We start from the raw sequence: 14,776 nt of genomic DNA, 5'->3' as shown, positions 1-14,776 counted from the left end.
TGAAATCAAGAATAGAATTTAAAATTCTCTTGATGACTTACAAAGCCCTCCATGACCAGGCTCCATCATATCTTAGAGATCTTATAGAACCATATAATCCTAGCAGAGCACTTTGCGTACTGACGCTGGTCTACTTGTGGTTCCTAGAGTTTACAGAAGTAGAATGGGAGGCAGAGCCTTCAGTCCTGGCAGAAACCCTCTCTAGCTTTAAGATTAGACTCAAAACATTCCTTTTTTATAAAGCCTATAGTTAGGGCTGGCTCGGGTAGACCTGAACCAACCCTTCCATGCTGAGCTTCTTTTCTTTCCTCCGACTCTTTAACTGACTCATACCTCACCATCTTTTTCTCTCCCATAGTTTTTTCTTATTGTCTGTTGTCTCCAATCAGTTCCTTCGCTCGCGTAGTTTATGTTCTTTCTTTTGCAGATGTCCTGTCATGGAGCTGCATGTCTCTGATCTGCGCTTGTCGTTTCCACCAATAGTTCTTCTCTTGTATCTCTATGCTGTTCTTTTCTCTCTCTGCTCTCCTCTCACCCCAACCGGTCGAGGCAGATGGCCGCCCACCCCTGAGCCTGGTTCTGTCGGAGGTTTCTTCCTGTTAAGAGAGAGTTTTTCCTTCCCTCTGTTGAAGGTTTTCTCTCTTAAAGAGGAGTTTTTTTTTCCCTCCTAGCTTATGTGGGAATTGTTGAATTGTTGGGTTTATCTGTATAATATTGTAAAGTCTTGCTGTAAGGACTTCAATGTGTTAAGTGCCATGAAATAACCTATGTTGTGATTTGGCGCTATATAAATAAAATTGAATTGAATTGAATATTTAAATTAGTAATGAATTGCTGAATGAAGACAGAGGAGTGAGAGTAAAAAAAGACAGATCACACACGTTTCTTTATGTGTTCTTGGGTGATTTTTTTTATTAATACAGGCTGCATCAAGCTGTCAGAGAATTGTGTACGCTGAGCTATCACAGCACTGCTCACCTGATGCAATAGGCTAGTAGAAAGGTGTGAAGTGGTCAGTCACACACAAACACTGTGACATGAGCAACATAACTGTATGGGTAAAGATAGAAAAAATAACAATAAGCAAAGAATAATGTAAGTAATCACACCCTGTCTGTTCCCTTTCTCCCCGGTCACAGGACTATGGACCTGAGCCTGCGAGATGCTCTGGGTGGGCGTGGAAGTGGGGTCCCTGGTGGGGCCCCTGCTGAGGCACTGCTGAAGAGAGATTTTGTGGCCACACTGGAAAAAGAGAACTTTGATGACAAGGTGGGAGAGACCGTCTCCAAGAGCGACTACCGACCCTTACTGGATGGAACGGACACCAAGAGCGGTAAGTCACCAAAAGTGTTTTATGCAAAAATGGGAAGACAGGTTCTTCTTAATGTGATGTTGATCCCTGAAGGAGGTCAGACCTGAGTTAGCTGGCAGGCATCACGAAAAATCAGCTGTTAAGATATTTTGGCTTTACTCGGCTTTATTTGAGGTTGTCTTACTGACACAGTCCTCTAGGATCTCTGATAAACTGTCTGAAACAAGCAATTAAAGCTGCATTTAACATGTGTGTGTGTTTGCTGTAAAATTAAAGGAGTATGATCAGTGGTTTTTCAAATATAACCCAATTAAACACTATTTGCTTATAAGAGGGCTTTACCCACCAAAAATCATGTCAATGTTTACAACTCCTTTTAATCATGAATTCAGCTCAAGAAACAGTTGTTACCCTGGGACTGAGTTCCGTTCTGAAGATATACAGTTCACCGTTCTATGCTAACCACTGCTTGTTTGTTAGTAGTATGCAAATCGTGTAGCCCTGGTATTCCAGTTATCCAATAATCCATCCAACAGCTGGAGTCCAACACTCTGAAGTCAACACAATATTTTTTTTATAGGGCATTCGCTACAACTGTCTGTCACACTTTAAGGTTTGAAAATTATTTGTATTTCCTGTTGAGTTTTACAGCTTATGAATTCAGTGCTGTGTGGCAGCTGAATGATGAAGCCCTGTTGTCAGACCTTCACTAAATTGAGTCTATTGTTTTTAAGATGATGGGGATGTATTTACCTGAGATCCCTCTCAGGAGCTGTAGATAAATATTTGTTTGTTTGGAGGCAGATGGATGTCAGTGAACTGAAATTGCACAGACAAAGTAGTGTTACGATGTGGTGAGATTGATTATATCAGTAGCTAAGGTAGCTGGGAGAGGGATTGCCCACACAGCTTATTTAATTACACCCACCTCCTCAGTCTCCTTAGCACAAAATGTCCACGGTCTTTCCCCCAGCACTTAAACACAAATCTGTTTGGAATATTTCCTCAATCATTCTTTGCAATATTCCATAAAGGAACCCAACAACGGAGGGATGGGAGACATAAGAAAAAGGTAGAGCTGGCATGAAAGTGAATTGCAGGGTTTGAGGAAGAGGAGAAGGAAGGATGGAGAGTAAGGGTACAGGCTTCAGAGTTAAATAGAGCAGACATAAAAGCCCTGTAGACACACAGAGGCATATAGCCTATAGAGGGGATTTGTTCAAACTTTAAGTGGAGGGGGTCATTTGTGCCCAACAATGGAACAGTAGTATTTCTGTTCCATTCAGTTCACTTGTAATTTCTGTAAGCCCTGCATGGGCCTGTATCAATGTGCAATAGTATGGTCATGCAGTGTTATCTATGATGTATTTTATGAGGCGTAGTTTATAGTTTCTTCAATTTCTAGCAGCTTTATAAAAAGCAGAGCACTTGCCAACTGTAGCCCGGGTTGTGCCTCTTGAATAGTGACTACATTGGCTTTAGCAAGAACCATATTTAGTTCTCTGCAGTGTCAGTAAACCTAACACAAGGACCCACTGATAACTGTTCAGAGCTTATCTTAGAAATTCAGGGCTGACTAACTGACTGCACCACAAGCCTGTCAATCAAACAACCCCAAAACACACAGCTTTTTTAGGCTTATCTTATCAGATGGACCACCAGAAAACAAATGAGAAATAGCAACTTTAGCTTGCAAAACCGAAATAACTTGGGTAATAAATTTATTGACTTCAAATTTCATGAGAAAAGTTCAATGGGGGTCTATGGAGCCTGAGGCTTTTTGGCGCTAACCTGTAGTGGCACTGGGTGGTATCGCAGTTTAAGGCACTTCGCATCGGCCTAATTTTTCAGACCCAGAATCTACCAACACTTTTATATACAGTCTATGCTTCATAACAGTGACTCTAGTTCTCCATTTAGAAGATTTAAGTGATCAAATGAAAATGATTGTATAATATGCTCAATAATATTGACTTCTTTTCACTGTTCATCAGCTTTCAATCATTTCCACTCAACAGCTACTGATCTAAGAGATGGGTTGCAATACGTTTATGCAGAAAAGGTCTGTTTTTAAAAGCAAAAGAAATTTGTCTTTTTAAACAGAGTTCTGGTTCATCTCTACACTTGCATCTTTTTCAGTTGACGAATTAAACAAATATTAATTATCCACTGCTGTCACAGGAAAAAAAAAACATTCACCAACATACAGCTTGTTCAGCTTTGTAGCTTAAAATCAACCCTGCAATGCTCTTTCTAATTTTGATATATGAAAATGATTACTTGTTCATCCTTGCCCGATTTCTGACTGATTAGTTTTACAGTATGTTAACAATAATTGCAATGCAATGATAATTTATTGATGTTGTTACAGATACATACTGTATTGTGCTAATAATTAACTTTTTTGTTTTTGTTTTGCTGTTTAAGGTGCAGCACACTGAAACATGTTCAAGTCTCTGGCTGAATTCAGAAAGGTTAAATTTAAGAGATCATGTGATTTCAGTCCAATAATGATCCTAGACTTCTCAGTTCGTATCACTGCACAGAATGCAGACACTCTCAGCTACCAAGGCCATCAGGGATCCTCCTCGCAGTGTGTGTTGTTTCAAAGATTAAGTGTAATTGCTTCGACACTTTGGCCAGCCCGGTCTAGACATAAATTAGCTGTAGGACCGTCTTTCTTGGTCTTTATCTCTCAGGCTTGTCCTCTTAATTTTTCTGCCTTTGTCTTGTCTTTTAGCCTTTATCCTGTTTCATTCTGCCTCTATCTCTTCTTCCAGAACTCTTGCTTCCTCTTTCTGTCAGCCTCTGTTCTACTCCTCCTCTCGGTCTCCCTCCCTGTCTGTCGTTGTTACACTGTGTCAGCCTAAAGACAGTGCTGCATTAGCATCATTACCATCACAGACACACACACACAATTAGCACTCAGCCTGTGGCACAGTCTGGTTCATTGAGTTGAATTTTAACCTGTCTTGCTGTCAGTGCTTGACACGCAACAGTCCAGAGCTTTAGAGAGCCAGACTCTGGCAACAACTATAATTGTGGCACTAGTGGATAGACATGTTGGTGAAATGTATTGTGTACATAAAAGCATGGGCATGTCCCATGCAGGCACTCTAAGCTCACGATGTAAGCTGTGACTTCACCAATGTCAGGAACATCACATTCACTCTGACATTCAGATTCAATTACTCAATACAAGTATTGAAGTTAAATACCACAATAGAAATGATGTGATTCAAATTCTGTTTTTTTAATGCAAATATTAAAATCATGCCATTCAAATGATTCAAATTCATTTTTTTCGGACAGATATTTCTGCTCATACATATTATCATTGTATTTTTTTTGACCTCAGCTGCTTTCTGTGCAGGTAGGCCAGTTAAATACTGAATTAATTGGCAAGCTAACTTTACCGTTTTCAAAATGCCAGGACAGGACGGCGTTCCTCCTAAAGACCCAAATACACCTGCAAAGCGACGTGGACTGAACAATTTCACATTTTTCTGCTCATGACTAGGATAGTGTGCTTTCACAAAGTCTGTAGGGTTGATTTTATTGTACAACAACCACAGACACATACAGTAAACTCAGAACCAAATGCCTATACACACTGATTAATATTATGTTAATGGAAAATTAATTACATAAATGTTGCTGTCTGCTGCACTTACTGACCCACTTCACTAATTTAATGACTTTTCTCCAATTGTGCTCCCACTACATTATTTGAGCCATCAATATTTCTCTCATTTGTGCCCACAGTCATTGGTTCAGCAAAAGTTTAACAATACTTAAAAAAGGTGTCCATCAGCCACTATATTGACTGTTGAGATCAAATTGCATATTGTATGTGAATACGGTGTATTTTATACAACTAAATGAACAAAGCAATCAATGGAGCTTTGGGGTAATTCAACTTTGTCACATTAATATGACATTTGAAGACCAGTTTATTTAACATCTTAACGTCACCTTTAAATGACAAAAATGTGGTCAAAAAAATTAAACTTCCACAACTAATCAAACATTTAGTCCTTGAAGTTTATGTTATCTATTATGTTAGTCATTGATATACAACACACCAATGAGATGGTGCAAAGTGTCTGGATGGAGAACATATATAGAAACATAGATCCAGAGATAGATAAGATCGTGTTGATTGGTATGATAGTTATGATGCTAAACACAGATGGCACATCAGTCTAAATTACGTGCGTTTTTTTTTTTTTAATCCTTTATGATAAACCCTCAGCCTGTCGTATCATCTCACGTAGTCCCTGACATGCCCATGCACAGCTGGTATGATAACCAACAGCAGGCCCACATCCTCAGGGTGTGTGTGTGTGTGTGTGTGTGTGTGTGTGTGTGTGTGTGTGTGTGTGTGTGTGTGTGTGTGTGTGTGTATACTTATATCCTTCATGTTGTGGGGACATAAATCTGTTTACACACTCACATTGTCGGGACTTGACTTTGTTATGGAGACGAAAAGCCCCCATAATGGAAATCATAAAGTTTTAGGGTGAAGACTTGATTGAGGGTTAGAATGAGGGTCACTCAAGGAAATTAATATAAGTCAATCTAATGTCCTCTAAAGTGATGGAAGCATGACTGTGTTTGCATGTGAGACTATTTTAAACACCAGTGACTATATAAGGCTACGGTCGTTTTGTGCCATGTGGGCGCTCCTGTATGAGAGCAGATGTTTTACCACAGGGTTACTTACATGTTTTTAATATGACAGATCCTCTATCCAACACGCCTACACATGTGATGGGATTTGTACCCAGCGATTGATCTTCAATGATCTAGTTTGGACTCACTTTTTCCTGTGCATTGTTGATTTAAATTTAAACTAAATATTTCTTCTTTGATTTAATTGGAGATAAAGGTTTAGCTGAATTACAGGAGCAGGACCACGCCTCAACCACTCCCCCATTTCCAGCCACACTCCTATAAATATCCACCCACTCTAGCTCTAGACCTCGGCCTGTCCACGTTTTCTGCATCCGGAACCAGACACCACGCAGAGGAAAGAAAAATCGATCTTACCTTGGCCCAAGCATGGATATACTGTTCCTCAGCCCGTCCGACGACGACGACAATTGTCTTGCCTCCCCAGAGGCCACCCATACAGCTGCCCTCTCCAAAAACCCCGGGGATACCCACGAGACGCCACCAACCGCCACCGCGAACACCCAGGCAGCACATCGGAGCCAAACCCGCCGATCTCCATCAAGCTGACCAGCTGCATCCACCCACCAGAATCCCTCTCTCCGCTCAATCCTTCTGTACGAAGATTCCGATCCACAGCCGTCCTCCAGTGGCTCATTCACTGGTGACAGAGGGAGACCTGCCACCCCCAGACGTAGTCAACAGCAACGTAAATCCCCTCTCTCTTCCTCCGCTCGCCCCAGACCCAGCGCTCGGGAACAAGCCTCCGATAACTCCGGCCCAGCGCGCCGCACTCAAAGCCACCGCCACTGCTCCCGCGGCCCAGCCAGGTCCCCCGTCAAAGACGCACTGGCCAAGATCTCCGACTTGACCGTAGCACGCCTGCTAAAAGCGCTAATAGAGAAGGGGATACCTCACCACCGCTCCAACAACAAAGCGAGACTGTTCCAACTCCTCACAACTTTCCGGAAGCCACAAAACACAGACGTACCTCCACGCAAAACTCACCAGCGCACCTCCAAGCCCCGCCCTCCCACCCACAAAGTTCCGGGTTGCCAGGTCGGCAGCATGTCACCTCTCATCCCCCTCCACCTCCCCAGGCAAACTCACCTTTGCACAGCGGCACCGGGATGCCGAATCTCTTTTCCTCTCTTCAATTTCCATAGCATTCCATCCCACCTTCTGGCTTGGATCCATCTGTCCATACTACTGCTGTTCTTCAACACCCCCCTTTTTCCGCACTCTACCCTAGCACCGGGTTGCCAGGTCTTCTTTCCTCTTTCCCCCCTCTCTCATCCATCCACAGCGCCCATTGTCACCACTGGGCGGCCAACTTACAACCCTTCTGCCCCCTTTCCTCAGGCACCTCCAGTGACTTTCCCCAACACATCGAGGGCCGCAGCTTACCCTCCTACCATGCAGATTCCTGGCACCGGGATGCCAGTCCCTACTTCTTCTTTCCCTACCCTCCAACCATCCGATGCTCTCTTTTCCGGCTCCGCGCCGCCCCCTCCTTTCCTCCCCATTCCCCCAACCCAGCAGTCCCACAGCCACACTACCGGCACCGAGATGCCATCCCCCCTCCTCCCTTTTCCCCTGCTCCAACCACACACCCAGCACTTCTCCTTGGCGTCAGCGATTCCTCCACCCAACATACCTGCCAAAAAACCTTCTCCCATCTCCGCGAACCTCCGCCAGCAGATAATCTCAGGTAAATACGTTGACTTGGCACAACTCATCCTCCCTCCCCTCCACCAACACGCTGCACCCAGGGTGATCGATAGCCACGAGAGCCTCATCATCCTGCGTACCTCAGCGCCAGCTCGCTCCAAAGAGCTCACCCCGCTCGAGTTCGCGTACGCCTTCTCCCTGTATAGAGATGTCCTCTGCACCCCCTTCCCAGGCAGGAGGCCAGAGTTAGATAACTACCTTTTCATAATCCTCGGCTGAGCTCTCCGCTTTGGCGGAGCAGGCTTTTACCAATACCACATCCAATTCGCTTCAGAAGCCGCAGCCCGTATCCTCCAGTTCAACCAAGCCACTTACTGGGGTACACTCGACCAAGAACTCTACTGCCGCATTTTTGCCGCCCGTCCAGCCCTCCCCTGCAAATAATGCGGCGCTCCTTCCCATCCCGCCTCTGAATGCACCATCCCCACCCAACCATGTCCCCAAAGCCAACCTCGGGGATTAATCCTGACTCCTTCTCTGGCCACTCCTTTCGCATAGGGGCAGCCACCACTGCGTCAAGCAGAGGAGTCCCAGACCACCTCATCAAGGTCATGGGCCACTGGTCTTCCCAAGCCTACCAACTTTACACTCACCACAGCTTCGACGACCTGCGCAAAGGGCAGGCAGCCTTACTTTATTAGGATGGCTTCTTTTGGGGATCTGCAAAGCCCGGGAGCCACAGTGGATCCTCGACTAAGCCTGGTTCCTTTTATACTTAAGAGCAGTTCTAATCACCTCGGGGATTAATCCTGACTACTTCCCCGGCCACTCCTTTTGCATAGGGGCAGCCACCACCGCGTCAAGCAGAGGAGTTCCAGACCACCTCATCAAGGTCATGGGCCGCTGGTGTTCCCAAGCCTACCAACTTTACACCCGCCACGGCTTCGACGACTTGCGCAAAGGGCAGGCAGCCTTGCCGTCTTAGGATGGCTTCTTTTGGGGATCTGCAAGGCCCAGGAGCCGCAGTGGATCCTCGACTAAGCCTTCCCCCAAACCGCGAAACTCTCACCCTGGCTTAATCTCCCCCAATCAATGAAGGTTCGCCCCCAGCCGAGGCGGGGTCCTAGCTGGTGAATTGGAGATAAAGGTTTAGCTGAATTTCAGGAGCAGGACCACGCCTCAACCACTCCCCCACTTCCGGCCACACTCCTATAAATATCCACCCACTCTAGACCTCGGGCTGTCCACGTTTTCTGCATCCCACCCTCCCTCCCTCTTGTTAAACCGTTTCACTTATGGTTATCATGTTTCATAGCTTTATCCTTCCATCCCACATGGAGATCTCGGGGATCTGCAAGGCCCGGGAGCCGCAGTGGATCCTCGACTAAGCCTTCCCCCAAACCGCAAAACTCACCCTGGCTTAATCTCCCCCAATCAATGAAGGTTCGTCCCCAGCCGAGGCGGGGTCCTAGCTAGTGAATCTCAACTTTGTGAATACAGCTTCTGCTTGAAGGCTCGTGTACAAAGTATCATTTCCATCCATTGGTAGCAAGCCTTGTACATACAGTATAGATTGATATTGTCAATTTTTAGTTGCCCAATCTAATTCTTAGGCTTTGTCCAACCACGGCAATGCTTGTAATACACCTGCGAGTCCGCAAGAGGGTTAGTGTCCCAGCTCTGCCACACAAAGGTATCAAGAACTACGTGCTTTAGAACAACAAAAACACAAAATACACACAACAATGTTGTTTTCTCCCTGACTTAAATCCTGGCCTTCTGTGACTCTTGCCTTCTCCCACCCTTCCAGCCATTTTATTACAACTTCACAGCATTTGTACTTGGTTTTATGAAGCTCCATCACATCACCTGTCTTGGTTGATGTGCATCTTCTTCTCATGCCAGATGCACTGTTTTTTGTGGACGGCCAGGATTACATGATCATTACATGATTTTCTATAATACCGGAAGGCTTTGTCATAAACTGTTTTTCAAAAATTTTACAGACTGAAAGATTTGATGATTAAACATCCTAAATAATTTGTTGTTTCTGCCCTACTTTGCTTTGAGAAAAGGAATACCCCCACCCCCACCTCCCCTCCAACACACACACACACACACACACACACACACACACACACACACATGCTACTGTACTATAACAGATTCCCGAGGCTCACCAGGCATGCAATCCAGAGTTTTTCTGAAACGTGAAGTTGTCTTTATCGCGTTCAGCTGTTTGTATGTAGGAACAGCTGAATATATCTCTGGATCCACATGTGCATCGCCAAAAATATCTGTGCATTTCCACAAGACACTGCTGCAGTTACCTCATTCATTATTTATAGTAAATATTTACAGAACTATGCCTACTTTTACACTTCGAACATGTAAATTCTAAACTTGTAACTCTTCTAATTAAAAAATGTCTTTGTGCTGTTTATAACAATTACGCTGCGATTTATATATTTTTAACAAATAGCATGCCTTGCAGAAAATGTCTGTGCACTTGATCTTGTAGAAATATCTGACTGTAGAAATGTTCATAGAAAACTCTTAAAATCCACTGTTATTTGGAAGCATGATCCAGATTCTTTTATTGAATGCAACACTGGGACTTTGGAGGGAGGGTTGGACATGTTTGGAGTCAGTCATATGAATGGTAGACTTAAATTTAGTTGCTTTTTTCCAAAATGTAGAGACTTACAAGTGAGGAGAATTAGTTTAGGGCATCATTCTGCTTGAAGAACCAGGGACAGCAGATGATGAGAAGTTCATTTGAGCTCATATCATTTCCCTGTCAAATGCACATAGCTGTAACAGCATCCTTGTAACTCAGTAACGTTCTGTTGGATAAAATGGCAATGCATATGTCAGAATCACTACCGATCCATGAGATCTAAATTCTGAGACAAGCAAGTATCTCCTCATCTCTTCCTTTTTCACTATCTCTGTCCCTCTGTCCCTCTGCTTCTGGTATACTGTAGTTAGAGGTGTTTTGCTTTTCCTTTCATTTCAGTGTTGATAATGTGCAAGTTGTGAAATTATCAGCTGCCATAGCTGTGATGAAGGGCTGTAATGAACCTGCCTCCTGAAGTATGAAGTGAATGGGAAGCCGAAAGCTCATTTGTCCTCAGTGTCAGTGAGGCTAAACCTTTTATTTCGGCCTTATTTTTTTTTTCCTGTTTTCCACAAGCACTTGTTTGCTCTTGCGAAATCAGACAATTTTAACCCCATTAAGTCTACCTGTGAGAGGAGTTGACTCGACAGGAATGGGGCTGATCTCAATTTACATGTAGCTCCAGAAAATCAAAAAAGATTCAATCAGATTTGTGATACAAACAACAAAAACAAAATATGTTGTAAAGTGTAAACAAACACAGAAACGAACACAAACGAGGCCATTGACATGACCAGTGTGGAAGAGTGGAAGATAAATGACCAGTGTGGAAGATAACTCGGATGCTGTCAGAATGGCAGGGGTTTAACACTACCATCCTTGATGTAAACATTTGTGTGCATCTACAATTAAACAAAAAATGGTAAATGTGGTTTGATGATGTTGCATGTGCTCCAAATGGGATTTCTTGTTTTTACTCTTAGTAAAATTCATTGAAAGTGAGATATTTAGTTATTTAAAGCCCCTTTACTATAAAGGGACTGACACACAGCCTTCACTTGTATTTCAGGTTGATTAATTGTTTTAGTCTCCTGCCATCATAGTCCAGATGAAAGGAGATCTGATCTGATAAAATCTTTCTCAAGCAGCAGCAAGTGTTTTGCAGATTTGGATTTCTCTCTTATCCTTGATTTTGGGTTAGGGTTAACCCAGTAATCCCTACTTTATTCTGTTTTGTTTCAAGATACAGGCAGTCACTTCTGCACAAATGTTGGAATAAGTTAACAAGAGCATGACTTTAAAGCAAATATTTCTACAATGTGTGCTTTCATTACAAAAGATGAGATGTCGACAGATTTAAGACGGCTGAAAAACAACAATAATAAATAAAAATACCAATATATTCTTTATTTCTAGAATCTACAGTTTAACCCTGATCTTTATTCAAGTATTTAGCTTAGAGGCCCCAATATCTATTGCATTATTTTTTGTCTTCCCTCACTAATTCTGATGTCTGAATAGCTTTTTGAAAATCCTGTTTTAGTACAAAAGCCCAGATGTTTTACTACAAATACAAACTGTTTTCACCCTGTGGTTCTGCATCCATTCAAACAGTATTCCTGGCACAGTAGTGTCAGCTCGTTCCCTTAAATTATCAGGATTTTGTAGCATGAATTTAAGAGATTTTTTAAAACAACCTATTCTTCGTCTCGTTATTTTTAAACTTCCATTGGTCTTTGGGTTAAAGATTGTCCGGGTTTACATGGAGCCAGAATACAATTTGGCTTATTGTGGGCTCATGTCGCAGCACAATGGAGGTAAAGTTACAACAGTTTGCTTGTGTTTGTATCAAGCTGGGATGGAACTGTGTTTACTGAGGCATGATAACACATCCCTGCAGTGTGTGTGCTTTTACTGTAAGCATGCGAGAATGAGGGCCGATGGAGGTAGACAGGAGTGAGGGACCTCTCTGCTTGGACCTCTTGTGTGTGTGACCAGTGAGTCTGCAGTAAGTGTGTGTATTTGAGGCATTTTGCATTCCTGAGTGTATGCATTTGTATGTGCATGCGTACACGTGTGTGTGTGTGTGTGTGTGTGTGTGTGTGTGTGTGTGTGTGTGTCCTACTACAAGACACTGCAGTCACATGTGACTGCAGTACAGTGAAGCATTAGTGCCAGCAGCTGTCCTGGTGAGGTCATCACACACACCTTGGCTGTCACCGCCAATACTTAGCATGTGTATGTCTGTGTGTGTGTGTGTGTGTGTGTGTGTGTGTGTGTGTGTGTGTGTGTGTGTGTGTGTGTGTGTGTATACTGTATATAAGTTTGTGCTGAGTTCAGCAGAAATGTTGAAGTGGTTGTTATGTAAGTGAAGCTTTTACAGCACTTTTGGAGCAGACCGACTGAAAGCTGAGCAGATATGACACCCTAAACCACTGAGATAGGCAGAACAGCTTTTATCTCAATCGGTTTTTACTGTGACCTCTGACTTATGGCTTGAATTGGCAGTTATTGATAATAGTGTGACAGGGAGAAAAAGTTATGGTGGAATATGCATTTAATACGACTGGGGCCAATAAAATGATCCTGATCAAAGTGATTTCTGAGATCTGGGGTCGTGTGTTCGACTCTGTGAAGAAGGATAAGCTGTCATATTATCAGACAGGTTGCAAACAGGCCAAAAGTTTGGCCAGATACCACTTTGTTTGGAAGTACAACTGAAAAAAAGTGCACATAATTGTCAGTAGTAATCCCTTATTCAGTCCCTCCAGGAAATTGCGATCTTGAGATTGCAATAACTAATGCAAATTCAAGCAATTTTATGACCAATGAACCAACCACAAAGTTAAAGTTTTGTTGTGCTTTTATGCAGAAGATGATATACAGACAGAATTGGAGGCTGTCTTGCTTTAGATACGACAGTGGACTAACTCCTCCCAAGGTTTTGGTACTGCTATGGAAACATAAATCCCAATGCACTGGCGGAACTTTCACAAAAGTTCCATCGCTGTTTGGAAATCAAAGGTCCTGGACATTAGCTTTTGGCAACTTTCATTTAGTTCAATTACTTGTTTCAGAGAGATTTATTCTGGAAGAACCTGATTCATTCCTTTATTACATCCGAACAGAAGTCCAAGTCTGTCTGATCACCCCTGATGGACCATAATCATATTTTTTGGTTTTGTTTAGCCATTTTGGAAACAATGGGTTATTTAGTTTTAAAGATTATTGACTGTAACTGCAAAAATAACTACAAAGTATTACAAAATTCTGGCAGCAGGGCAACCCTCCCACCAAATATAATCAGTACTTACATAACCTGTCCTCCTCCTTATCCGCCCTTCATCTCTCCTTACTCTTCTCTCTCTCTCTCCATCCCTTCGCTGTCCACCCCTCCCTCTCCCCTCGCTCTAAGTACTTGTGTCTCTCCAGAGATGGTGACAGCTGTGACTGATGTTGTAGTTTCTCTCTAACCTGCCCTGTCCTTGGCATGGAGAGAGAGCATTGCCAACATATGCAGTCCAACATTATCTGCACGTAACTAGGTGTGGACTTGAGGGACAGGGCAAGGTCAGCGAGATAGAATCAGGAGAATCTAATGGAGAGCCTTTCATACATTTTTCTGGGGTAAAATGTTGGGATGTCCCAAGAGAGATCCCAGCACATTCAAAATGGATTGGATTGATGGATTGAAACAAAGGTGATCACAATCTGATGCTTTCCTAAATAAACAATGTGTTGTTCGCCTTGACCTGCTGCGCTGCTTTCCTTCACCACAGATGGGCTCTAAAATGTGAGCATTTCCCTGCATATATAGGCAATTGTTAAAAACTGCTTGGTCACACCAGTGATTGAGCCTGGTTGGGTCTTTTATGCGATCATATCTTTTTATTAGTGTTCCATAGGCATGGAACAATATATTATAAAACACAAAATGTTCACCGAGATTACTAAAATGGGCATAACATTAAGAATACATACAACATTTTCATCCTGACCTCATTGCCAAACTGTAACTGACCCATGAGATGTTGATGAAAATGCAGCATCAGCAGGTTTGCCCAGAGGCTGGCTGCTATCATCTGGAAATTTGACTCTTGCTGTGAGCCAAAGTTCAGTCATGGTGGTTGGTATCACCTGCAACCCTGTATGCTTTCAGTCCATCATTGCAGAAAGTGCACTTACCATGGCCCAGACCACCCCAGAGGCACCGCACAGCAGACCGCCCTGCACACACTAAAGGGAGGAAATGGTCGAGATGGAGTCTACAGTATACTGTATCAACCTCAAAGGCCTATTTCTTAGATTTACTTTTTTTATCAAGTCTTCTGACTTCTGACTCAGTTTCAAACGCACTAATCTCTACTATCTGAATTAGGGTGGGAAATTCCAAATATAGCCGCAAGCAGCAATAATCGGGGTCCAAGCAAATTGCAAGAAGCACACGAAAGTAAACCACATGCACACCTGTCAACATTGTTGACTAGTTGGCATGTCCA

General features: G+C 43.2%; 1 protein-coding gene across 5 annotated transcripts in view; it reads left to right on the top strand.

The window, feature by feature from the left end:
* The window catches only part of LOC138207297 (microtubule-associated protein tau-like), a 116,541-nt gene that overhangs the window by 30,307 nt on the left and 71,458 nt on the right, over window positions 1-14,776 (top strand). For all 5 annotated transcript variants that reach the window (XM_069164425.1, XM_069164423.1, XM_069164424.1 and 2 more), the window contains one exon: window positions 1,140-1,333. In XM_069164425.1, coding sequence (XP_069020526.1) covers window positions 1,140-1,333 — 194 coding nt within the window. The remainder of the gene's footprint in view (window positions 1-1,139; window positions 1,334-14,776) is intronic.

Source organism: Embiotoca jacksoni, unplaced genomic scaffold (assembly GCF_022577435.1).
Source record: "Embiotoca jacksoni isolate LCO1_2020_lvr unplaced genomic scaffold, fEmbJac1.0.p SCAF_31, whole genome shotgun sequence".
Taxonomy (NCBI): Eukaryota; Metazoa; Chordata; class Actinopteri; family Embiotocidae; genus Embiotoca; species Embiotoca jacksoni.
The sequence above is the reverse complement of the archived record's forward strand: the minus strand, read 5'-3'. Positions and strand labels throughout refer to the sequence as shown.